General features: G+C 48.2%; 1 protein-coding gene across 2 annotated transcripts in view; it reads right to left on the bottom strand.

The window, feature by feature from the left end:
- The window catches only part of Rptor (regulatory associated protein of MTOR complex 1), a 270,069-nt gene that overhangs the window by 194,309 nt on the left and 63,052 nt on the right, over positions 1-12,708 (bottom strand). Inside the window, exon 2 of one of the 2 annotated variants that reach the window (XM_048366647.1) lies at positions 8,555-8,657. The exons of the other annotated variant lie outside the window; for it this stretch is intronic. Coding sequence (XP_048222604.1) covers positions 8,555-8,657 — 103 coding nt within the window. The remainder of the gene's footprint in view (positions 1-8,554; positions 8,658-12,708) is intronic. 2 annotated transcript variants of the gene reach the window in all.

The following is a 12,708-nucleotide window of genomic DNA, read 5'->3' as shown; positions in this document are numbered from 1 at the left end:
GAGCATCACAAGACTTTAAAACAGAAGCACCTATTCCATGCCCCCTCCCCTCAGAAGCAACCACTGTGAACCCGATCACTATTTCCTGATTTCCATGTTAGGACCTTTCTCTCCTTGCACTCCCAGCTCTGCACTCCTTGCTCTAATAGCTACGTATGCCATCTTTGCCTTATATTAATGTTCTGTGTTTTACAATCTAGCCATGGAAACGCTGGGTGTACCAAGCCAACGTTGTTGGTAGTGTTCCTTCTGGAGCTTTCCTGGATTGTGTGGATTATCTTTCCATCACCTTGTTTAATTGCCACCCACTTCTCAAAAGTACAATCCACAAATACAAATCCACACACTTACTCATCAGCTACTCTTCCTCCGTGTCTCAGCCACCCACTGTAAAATCCCACCTTAGTAGGAGAAGGTAAGATTTCTCTCTGTAGACAGTAAATGGCTCCCAGGAAAAGGGCCTGCAGAGACCTGCGGGCAATGATGGAGGCTGGGGCTCTGTCATCCTGTCACTGGAGTCCCAGAATGAGACAGAATCGCTACACACTCCCCCAACCTGTCAAAAGATAAAACTTTACAGATTCAAGAAACTCAGTGAACCAGAAACAGGATAAAGCCAAGGAAATCCACATCTAGAGACTTCATAATCACCTTGCTAAAAACAAGAATCAGCTCACACACAGATCAGGGATAGGGAGCTCTGAGCTTTCTAACAACATGAAAACAGACACGATGCACAAGGCCTTCTCCAAGAAAACAATTTAAATCCAATATTCAACTTTGAGGGAATAAAACAGAGGCATGTATGCATATGTAAATGTGTGCAAAAGCTGTGTCCCCTGTTCCTTTTCTTGGGAAGTAAACCACAGAAGAAAAAAACATAACAGGAGCAGGAGATAAGAGAGGGAGGCGTGAGGACTGGCTCCAGAGGCCCCAGTACTGGGTCGGGAGGCGGGAGTCCCACAGGAGCACAGCGTGAAAACAACAACAAAAGCGGGGCAATGGATTATTTGAGAACTAAGTTGTCTGATGGCATTTGGAAGATCTATCTACTGTAATACATGTAGAAAAGCAGGTTCATCATAGGTTCACAGAAAATCTAGAAATAACTCGGAAACCTGTAACTACTGGAAAATAAGCAAGTGCAATCAAAGGAACCAATTGGAGACCACAGCTGATGAGGTAGAGGACTTTTCTTATTATGGAAGTTGGTACTATTTAATTTTTTGAGTATGTGTGTTACTTCGATTTTTTAAATTACTCACAAAATTAAGTACTGGTGTTCTTTATCTGGAAGGGACCTTCACCCATAGGTATGTCGAAGTTGTCCAGGACTTTTCAAAGTGAGAGGCCCTACCCTTTTGGAAACAAATGCATGGCTCCAGAGCTGGCGAATAGCTCTGGCTGAGGGCAAAGTGGTGGAAACCAGGTTCTACATAACATCTTTGGAACTGGTGCTAAGTTTGATGTCAATCTCCTCTTTGGTTCAGGAGGAACACAGTCCTAGGGCCTCAAAACAACCTCAGTCAAGTGAGCTGCAACCTGAACCAAGAGTAGCAAGGACAGGGATGGAGGAGGTTCCAAAACAGAAGATGGTGGACAGAGAGAGCATGGGAAAGTCAAAATGACTCACATGGGGCTGGGAATGTGTCTTAATGATAGAGTGCTTCCCTAGCATGCATGAAGCCCTGGGTTCCATTCCTCAGTACCACATACACAGAAAAGGCTGGAAGTGAAGCTGTGGCTCAAGTGGTAGAGCGCTGACCTTGAGGGGGAAAAAAAGAAGCTGCTCGGGGACAGCGTCCAGGTCCTGAGTTCAAGCCCCAGGACTGGCAAAAAAAAAGAAAAGAAAAGAAAAGAAACCACTCAAAGGGCTGCTGGGCCACCTGGATGGGGAGGAAGGGAGGGGATGGCAGGGCTGGGGGGGGGGGGGGCAGCGAGTTCCTGCCTCCACGCCCACAGCATCTGCGGACAAGGGAACACTCTTCCTTCCCCATGAGGTCCACCATGCACCGCCTGCTCTGCGCCTCATGCGTGCGGGGCTGAGTCGCACCACAGCGACAGAGAGGTTCCTAAGGTTGGGAAGGCCTGCAGGCACCCTCCTGCACACTGCGTGCTGCGCGCTGCACGCTGGGAAGGCTCCGGCCTGCTCCCACACTGCCCTCCCCATGCTGGCACCCTTCTCGGCGTGGCTGGCGTGACCGGCAGAGCCACTGGAGCCTGACACTCCCTCCCTCAGGGCCTCAGTTCACAGCACCTGCTGCCACAGGAAGGGACCAACCAGGCAATTCTGTCAACTCCAATCCACCAGGAAGACCTGAGGCCAATTAATTTTGCAGCTTTCCTCCTCGAAGAATAAGACTATGAGTGGGAGGGAAGAAGAAACGAACAACCATGGTATATCTGCCGGTGTAGCTCACCCTCCTGCGTGGAGCTGTCTGGGGCGTGGGGAGCACAGGCCGCGCACGGAGCGAGTCCTGTCTGCCTGAGGAACGCCGGCCCCGTGCTGCCAGGCCCGCGTTTGCTGTTTGGAGAGAACCTGGGTCAACTGAGCGAAGGTGACAATGAAGTGGGTGTGGATGGGAAACGTAAACGGTAACTAGCATTTGTGGAAAACTTGTTTTTGTGTTTTAAATTTTCCTGCCATTAAGATTTTTGTATAACCCTCTGCATTTCACACTTAGAACACAACATAGAAAGGAGCTAAGGGGAGAGGAGCTGAAGTCTAAAGCTCCCAGAGGACTTGGCCCGAGGCCACCGAGCGCACGGATGGTGCTGGCACTCGGCCAGCTGTAAAAGGCAGTGTCCTGTCATCCTCGCATATACATATCCTGATGTCCATGCCCCGCCCAGTTTCCTTCCCAAGATCTGCCCTCCCCGGCGCCCACCATGCTGTCATCTCCGGGCAGCACTGTGGCCTGGCGGTCTACCGCCTGCTAGGCTCCCGAAGAGCACCCGCTCCCCAGAGGGGTGCCCTGCCTACGTGCCCACTCAGATCCGATGCAAACAAGCGCTGGAACACAAGCTGCCAAGAGCGTGGGCACGTGGGCTACGCGAGGGGACGAGGCCAGGCGCCTGGGCTACGGGGAACTCGTTCTGGGTCTGTGTTTTCCAAAGTGGGATCAGCTGGGAGATTTTACCTAACTATACACTTAGGTGCAATTTTCTGTATGGGTACGCTTCAATAAAGATTTTAAAATCAAAAGAAAACACAGAACTCATTGTTCAAAGAATCTTTGTACTTCTTTGTGCCTGGCATTTAGTAGACACTTGGCAAACATTTGTTAATTGACTTATTAACTGAGTACTGCCTACTAGATTGAGTGTAAATTCTCTGTGTGCCTTTCAAGGATTCTGCCACTAATTAGTTATATAACCTTGAGTGACTAATTTTTGATTGAGAAAGTATATAATGGCAGAAGGGCTACTTTGAAATTGGAAATGGCTCATAATGAGTCTATTTTATTAATCATAATATCATCGCTCTACATTTTATAATTAGTAGTGTACAAAGTAAAGGGCCTAGCTCCTTACTGAGCTCAAGGACAAAGCCAGGGGCCACAGAGCAGTACAGAGCTAGGCAGGACCACCTGGAACAGTCAGAGGACCTGCAGCCCTAGTGGTACAATAAAAGATACTGAAGCCAAACCTCTACAGGAACCATCTTCTACCAGCTGGTCCTGTCCAACCCACTAAGCTTCTCACTTCACAGAACTAAGTTCCTGTGCTGTCTTCTGCTGATACAGAAGAGCCAGCAAGTGGGTAGAAGCAGAAAGTCTACAGGAACCATCTTCCACAAGCTGGTCCTATCCAACCCACTAAGCTTCTTGCTCCACGTATCTACAGAACAAATTAAGTTCCCATGCTGTGTTCTACCATTATGGAAAAGCCAGGAAGCTGACAGATTTCCAATAGACTTCAGGGAATGACCTGCTTCGAAATCGAGGGCTCCAGGTTCACACACACCTAACTAGAAGAGACCAAGGGAAGAGGATGCAAGCAACACCCCATCCTCCCTCAGACTCCAGCACAGTGGGGCAGAGAATACAAGGTTGTTTTTTTTGTTGGTTTTTTTTTGGCCAGTCCTGGGCCTTGGACTCAGGGCCTGAGCACTGTCCCTGGCTTCTTCCCGCTCAAGCACTCTGCCACTTGAGCCACAGCGCCGCTTCTGGCCGTTTTCTGTATATGTGGTGCTGGGGAATCGAACCTAGGGCCTCGTGTATCCGAGGCAGGCACTCTTGCCACTAGGCTATATCCCCAGCCCCGAGAATACAAGGTTTTGAACACGTGCCCAAGGGCAAAGATCCCAAATACAGGCCAGAGTACAGGCCGCCAGGAGCCACAGACCCCAGGAAGCGTTCCATACTCATCCCTCCACTCTCCTGCCCCTGCCACCTGCCTGCGAGCCCTGTCTGGGCTCAGGACACTCATGGGCTGATCCCCTACTGGCTCTTGCCCAGACTCAGGTCTGATCTCCCCAGAGGCAACCTAGGTACCCAGAGCAAAGAGCTCCACTCACAGCTCTTCTGTCACAACGCTACAGTGTTTAACATGCGCTTTCCACGTGAGCATTTGCTTATCAACCTATCTGCAGAACCTATCCGCTGAAATGCAGGTTTGTCTCAAGAACCAATGGTAGCATGGCCCCCAATTAAGGATGTTATTGTGTCATAATACACGGGGCAAAGATGCAAGTGTGCCTTCAAAATGGTTAAGCATGGGCTGAGGGGGCTCAGTGATGGAGAGCTTGGCTAGCACAGTGAGAAATGGCCAGGAAAAGGAACACTTTCAGGATGCCTGACAGCAGACTCCCACAGAGGCCGGCTCCCAAGGCAGTCCAGCAGTGCAGGCTCCATCAGGAGCTAAGCTCGGAACCACCGAGCTCGGGGAAAGAAAGCCCTCGCACCACCTACACCGGCACCAAGAGCACCGCAGTGAGGCTATGACAGCACTCTTCTGCAAGCCCGCTGCCAGAAAGGCCGAGTCCCGAGCCAGAGACACTGGAGAGCAGGTGGCAATTCTCAAAAGCACTCCCTCAGGGCAGTCCAGAGAGGCTGAGGACCTGCTGACACAGAGAAAGACACAGCAAAGGCCGTTGGGCCACGGGGAGGTCTGGGCTGGCCAGCCCCGGCCGGCAGATCTCCATCTCTCAAGGGCCTCTGAGCATGAGCCACTGCACCTGGCTCAGTCACTCCTCCTTTGAAGAAGAGGGGTGACGCCCATGCCAGCTGGACAGGAAGGAGCCTGACCCACGGGGGGTGGAGGGAAGTCTCGCAGCTACACAGATGCCGACATCTAGCACTGACCAAGAGAAACATCACCGGAGGCACATACCGGGTTTTATATTTTCTAGTAAAAAATGGAAGAAACTGACAGAATTAATTTTCATCAAAAATTCAAGGTTTAATTTGTACACATTATTTAATATCTACAAAATCATTTCAACACGTGATCAGCACTTTGTTAGGACACTTTATATTCTTTCGTTTTGTGTTTTACACTTACAGTGCATCTCCGTGAGGACTGGCTGCGTTCCGGGTGCTCAACAGCCACTTGTGGCTGGCACCATTAACTGAACGCCGAGGCTCTGGCTAGAGCCTTCCATTTGCCAGCCCAGTCTACCTTCTCCTGAGCATCTTGCACAAGCTCTTAGTGTTGTCAGATACATCAAAAGTTCCTGACGTCCACACTCCCATTTAACAGGTGAAAAAAGTAATAACAGCCCAGGCTGATCAAAGTAAGTTTCTGAGCTGAAATTCAAAAAGAGCTCTAAGAAAAGTTATTAGATATGGAATGTTTACTGTGAGCCAGTCTTGACATTGCTGGGCAGATTTGTTCATTAGGTTCTGTGCTTGTTCTTGTGTTTGACTATCCTTCCTATCTGGGAAAAATTAACCAACGTATGCTTCACAGCTGTGCACCTGTGGCTCCAGCCTATAATCCTAACCACTTAGGAGGCTGAGATCTGAGGATCCCCTTCCCATCCCAGAAAGGCCGCGTCCTTGCAGGCGCACACTGAACCATCGGCTCAGGATGCTCTGTCCAAAAACACCTAGGCGCACAGCCATCTCAAGACAGCCAGACGGTGAGTCAGCCAAACAAGCAGGAACAACAGCTCCCCCGGCCCAGGTCTAAGTAGAGAAAATCGTAATTTCTGTGAAAGTAACAAAGAGAACTTCTGCTTCAGCAGAGGATATAGAAAGCTGGGAAAAAAAAAAAAAAAAACCAAAAAACCTACCCCAATCCTATGACAGACAGGCCACATTGTGTTCCTTGTGCTCACCAGAGAGTTGAAGTGACAGGACACTACACATACTAAAATTCCTTGAGACCACAGCTCAGGAGACCAAACACAGACACTGCTGCTACCTCGGAAGAGTAAAACCAATTAAAGAAAAAGAAAGTGCCAGTGTCTCATGCCTGTAACCCCAGCTACTGGAAAGCGGGGAATGGGAGGTTATGGTTTTGATGCCAGCGGGGCAAAGAAGTTTCCAGACTCCACCTCCACAGAGAGGAGACAGCTATGGTGATGACGAGCCTGGGATCCCAGCAAAATCGTGAAGCCTGAAGTGTTGGTGGCTCATTAAAATAACTAGCAAAACAGGGGCCGGCTGGGCATACTGGTGGCTCACACCTGTCATCCTAGCTACTCAAGAGGCTGAAATCTGAGTGTCATGGTTCAAAGCCAGCCTGGGCAGGAAAGTCCATGAGACTCTTATCTCCAATTAACTAGCCACTTGAAAACCAGAAATGGAGCTGTGGCTCAAAGTGGTAGAGCACCAGCCTTGAGCAAAACAGACCAGGGACAGTGCTCAGGCCCCATGACAAAAGCCCCTCCCCCCCAAAAAAAATCCAAAACAAGGGAGGGTGAAAATTGGGGGAACAAATTCACTCATTACCCGACTCATGAAATGGGAACCCCTCTTGCAACACCTTAATAATAAAAATAAAATTCTATTTTCAAAAACAAAAAAAAAACAACAATCAAAAGAGTAAGTGCTGTCAAAGATGTGAAGGAACTGGAACTCCTGTGCTCTGGCGGGAAGAATGGCGGCGTGTGCACTGTGGAGAACGGGACAGCAGCCACTCAAAGACCACAAGCAGAGGTGCGTGATCAAGGTACCTCACACGCACACATGGACATGACAACATGAAAGTCCTGGGCACTACTAACTGATGCTGATGGGGGAAGCCAGAAAACATGACTGGGGATAAACAGGGGTGAAGCACTTGACAAGATTAAACCCAATTAAAATGAAACGTGTGTGTGTGTGTGTGTGTGTGTGTGTGTGTGTGTGTGTAGAAATGTCACAATGAAAATCTTAAATGGGATGGTGGTGAAACTAGAATCACGCTTAGGCACTGGTGTCTCACACTTCAAATCCTAAATACTTGGGAAGACTGAATGAAGAAGGCCAACGTGAGCAGAAAAATCCTTCTTAAAGGAGAGCTGGGTATGATGGCCGTTACCTGTCATTCTAAACTGCACAGGAGACAGAGTGAGGGATCACAGCCCCAAGGCCAGCACTGTATGTGTGAGTGATGTGTGTATGTGTGTATATGTATGTGTGTGTGTGGCATGATGTATGTATATGTATATATGTGGGTGAAGATGGCCATAATGGCATGCACCTGTCATCCTAGCTACAACAAAAATAGACTGAAGTTCAGACTAATGCCCAGGCAGTAAGTGAGACTCTACCTCAAAAGGTGGAGAGGAGAAGAGAGGACAGGGAAGGGGAAGACAGGGAAGAAAGGGGAGGACAGGAGAGGAGGACATGGGTGAGGAAGGGGGAGGAGATAGAGGAGAGGGGAGGTTTAAATCTGCACTGCCCACTTACACAACAGCCTAGGGCAGAATCCTCCTCACAGTGCCCAGGTTCCTCAGCTCTAAGATGGAAATTAGCAACAAGGTTGACCCTCAGGGTCTGGGGGAGGCCAAATGAGTTCATAAGCAGTGCTGCCAGCACACCTACACTCATCAAATACCACTGTATAGGATGAGAAGCTTTGCTGAAAATGGCTCAATTTACCTTTTCTAAAAATATATTTGCAGCCGGGCACCAGTGTCTCATGCCTATCATCCTAGCTACTCAGGAGGCTGAGATCTGAGGATCGAGGTTCAAAGCCAGCCCAGGCAGGAACGTCCTTGAGACGCTTATCGTCAATTAACCACCAGAAAACCAGAAGTGGCGCTGTGGCTCAAGTGGTAGAGCGCTAGCTTTGAGTTAAAGAGCTCAGGAACAGCGCCCAAGCCCTGAGTTCAAGCCCTATGACCCACAATAACAAAAAGGGGGGGGGGGGTTGTGCACGTGTGCACGTGCCACACACACAGAAATCAGTCATTCTGTTTTTTAAAGTTTATGTGTCATAATTGGGGCAAATTTAAAAGGAAAAATTATAGAACCCAATAGCCAAGATTTTGTCAGTTTTCCTTGAAGGCCTTTTTCTACTACAATATAAAAATGAATACTTGTAAAATTTTATAACCTGAAAGATAGGAAATCCTCAGATTTCCGCCAGCAGGTCACTGGCAGAAGGGGCTGGCACTTACCGATCCAGCATTCCAAGCGTGCACAGGGTGTGGTCTTCACCACATCTGGAGGGTCCACACCAACGTTCAGGCACAGAACTAGGGCCACACTGACTGTCTTCATCTAGAAGCACAACAGAAAGAGGCAGTTCACCACAGACTCACAGTGCCCCCACCCTCAGCGCCCGGGGCCGCCCGGCCGCCCTCCAGCCACTCACTCGGCAGGCACCTCTATCACCCGCACCAACAGAGCAGCGAGACTGCAAGCTCAGGACAGCCTGGGCTGCAGGGTGAGACCACACACACGCGCACACACACACACACACACGAACACGTGCGCCCACGCACTGGATGCATCCTGCAAATTCCTTTGGAAAGCCAGCTCCTCATGATTATTTACAACTGTACATACACTACCTGGGCAAACAGTCGTGATGATCGGGTTCCCACTGCTTCTTATTAGGAAAGTTGAATGTTCTTTCCAGTATGCAGCCACTATTTGTATCTTTTGTAAATAATCCATTTGTTTATATGCCGGCATTGGTGATGGCATTATTACTCATTCCTTACCGATGAAAGATCATGATCACAATATGTCATTCATTACATGTCCCTCATCTGGTGTTTACCATCGAATTCCTTTCTGCCTCCTGACGTGCCTACACACTGTGCCTACCATCCGATTCGCCTTCGTCCAACCTGCTCCTTTTCCAGAGCCCCAACACAGGCACCTGCCTTACCTACCAGCTGCTCAACCCAGGAAATCTGGAAGTCATCCTGCACTCCCTCACTCGGCCAACAAACATTTACAGAGCACTTACTACATGCCAATCACAATGCAAAGGTAGTAGGGATCTACTGGAAATGCAACCAAAGATAAAAGTCCCATAGGACCCAGGTACCACTGGCTCACATCTGTAATCTTAGCTACAAAAGACTGAGGAAGAATCTAGATTTCAGGCCCAATCAGGCAAAATATTTACAAGGCTCCATCTCAACAGAAAAGGGCTGGGCATGGCAACATACACCTGCCATCCCAGCTATAGCAGAACACATTAATAGGAGGGCCTAGGCTAGCCTAGACAAAAAGCAAACCAAAGCAAAAGAGGGATGGAGGCAAGGTTCAAGCAGAACACTTGCTTGAGCAGGTATTCTGAGCAGTGAGCCTGAGTTCAAACCCCAGCACTGACACTCTTGGGCATCTACCTGGAGCAATACAAGCCAGGATAAGGACACTTGCCATGTTCACTGATGCACTAGTCACAACAGCCAAGTTATGGAGACAGCCCAGGTGCCCCACAGTGCATGAGCGGGTCAAGAAAATGTGATGTGTATTTACAGGGCAATGAGCGGGCCTAGAACAAATCATGTTAAGTGAAGTAAGCCAGGCTCAGAGAGAGAAACAGCATGTATTTTCGCATATGTGGAAGCTAAATCTAAAAACACAACTAGGCATGACAACAAACAGAACTCAATGCATTTACACACAAACTGACTAAGGGATGGTATACTTAGGGGAGAAGTCCAAAGCTGAAACTCCTCAGAACTAATATACTGTTTATCAAAATGAATACCAGGAAGTAGAAATGGGGGAAGGGCGGGGCTTGCAAAGGGAAGACACAGGAATGGAGGAAAGGTAAACAAATTGGATATTGTTGTTCATCTCCTATGTGCCAAACTTATAAATGTTTTACCCCAGATGTATATGTATGTATTTATATTCGTATGTGTGTATGTATCTGTATGCACGTATGCATATATGTAGGCATGCACCCATGTGTATGTCTGTATGCACATATGTATATGTGTAGGTATGTCTATATGCACACATGTATATTTTTGTGTCTGTATATGTACATATGTATATGTTTATGTGTGTATATTTGTATGCACATGTGTATATTTGTATGTGTATATGTGTACATCTTATATGTGCATGTATGCCTACACGCATGTATATTTGTGTGTACATGTGTCTGTGTGCGTATCTATATTTGCATGCATGTGTTTATGCACATATGTATATTTGGATGTGTGTCTGTATGCACATATGTATGTCTGTATGCATGTATATATTTGTATGCATTTATGTCTATATGTATGTGTGTTTGTGTGTCTATGCACACATGCATATTTGTATGTATGCATCTATGTCTATATGCATGCATGTGTGCATGTATATCTGTCTGCGTGTCTATATGCACACATGGATGTTTGTATGTATGCATATGTGTGCATGTAATCTGTCTGCATGTCTATATGCACACATGCATGTTTGTGCATGTGTATATATTTGTATGCATGCATGTGTGTCGGTACACACGTATGCATGTCTGTATGTATGCACACACTGCATCTGCAGTTTCGGGCATCCACTGGGCATCTGGCACACACCTGGGAAGGGGGCTGCTGCACACCACCCACTTCAGCACTGCTGCACCGCCCCCGCTGGACTTGCACTAAAGACAGCCTCCCTGACCTACCGCCACGGTCTCTCATATGGACCAGGGGAGGGAACCAAGTCTGTGGGACACTTGAACCACACCCACCCACTGCTCCTTGGCCCAGTGCTCTGCTCGGTGCACCTCCCCCTCACCCCTCAATGTCGTACCCCTGCCCCAGAAAGCTTACAGCCAGGGTCTGCGTCTCCAGCCCAGCAACCTGTGATGGGCAACGGCTTCCACCTACTAAGTGCCCGACCCGAAGGGCATGAGCCAGGCCCCTGGGGCTCGCTGTGAAGTGATGGTGTTCACACTACACACAGCATCGAGGAATGAGCAGAGGCTGGAGCCTGACCCACCCCAGGGATGTCTGGAACTACATGGCACTACCATGGCACTACTGTGGTACTACAGTGGCTGCACTTGCTCCCCCTGTCACAGTCAGGAAGCAACAGACACAGCATTTGCCACAACTCTAATTAAGTAAAAAAAAAAAAAAACACTCCATGAAATAAGTGTGTTCAGAGCTAACTACTGTGTGTGTGTATGTGTGTGTGTGTGATATCTCTGAACCCCTTGGACAAAAATACACTCACAGAAACCCACCAGTCAGTCTGTGAGCCCCACCCCCCGCGAGGGCCCCCTCTTTGCTGGGCAAAGGTGGTGTGGAGCAGCAGCTTCTAGGTGCGCAGCAGGCCCAGCCCTCAAGGGAAAATAGGAAAGCAGCACCTCTATTGATGAAGGCACAAAAGAAGCTGGCTCCTGCCCAAGCCACACAAACCACACACATGACTCTCTACAAGAACAAGAAGGAAAAAAGAATACATAAAGTATAAAAGAGATTTCATGAATGCCAAGCTATGAATTACACAGCTGGACCAAAGACTGACACTAAATATCCTTTACCCAATCAAAAATAGGTGGGCATCATTTCAAATGTGCTAAGTCTTAAGCTCTTAACTATACTTAAAATGTCTTTTTATTATTTTATTTTCCTATCTCTGGCACCCTCTTTCCAAAAACTCTACATTAATGATTTTTAAGGACAGTTTACAGGATTTTTTAATGTAAGGGCAATCAGATTTAATTTGCCAAAACTGCAATGCATAAAAGAACTATTTTGGATGTTAAGTGCTCCTCCAATGCAATTTAACATAGGATGACAGAGTTGTATCTATAGAGGTTAATTTGAAAAGAATATTATTTTGAGACACTATGAAACTTTAAATGGCGTGGACTTGTCTGGAAGCAAGTGAGGGGAGGGCTGAGTTGAGCTCCTAGGTACCAGGGTGACCTCCTGACTGACCCACCACCTGCAAGTGCCCTTGTAGACTGGGTAAGAGCCTTAGAATTCTGGCCCCCCATCAGAAGCCTAGAGGGCACCTTGTACTCTAGGTAGAAGGGGGTGGGATTGTGAAACAGCTGTGTCCCTTAGAGTTCTCCAGGGTCAGAGGTGTTGTGAGAGTCACCAGAGACCACTCGGGTCCACATGCCACATCTCATAGGAAAGTCTGGAAAAGCACGTGTATTCCAAAGCACTCATACTTCCGTGATAAAAAACAAAGATTCCGTCTCCGGTGTACGTCAAGAAAGATTACCAACAGCCCCATGCCTTGGCTCATGCCAACATCTGCCCCCAAATGAGGGGCTGGGGGTAGCAGAGCTGTACTGAGGGCCCGCGCACGGCCTGGCTCACACCAAGAGAGCGTGCCACCTTATGACTAGAAGCAGCAG

Source organism: Perognathus longimembris, chromosome 17 (genome assembly GCF_023159225.1).
Source record: "Perognathus longimembris pacificus isolate PPM17 chromosome 17, ASM2315922v1, whole genome shotgun sequence".
NCBI classification, from domain to species: Eukaryota; Metazoa; Chordata; class Mammalia; order Rodentia; family Heteromyidae; genus Perognathus; species Perognathus longimembris.
The sequence above is the reverse complement of the archived record's forward strand: the minus strand, read 5'-3'. Positions and strand labels throughout refer to the sequence as shown.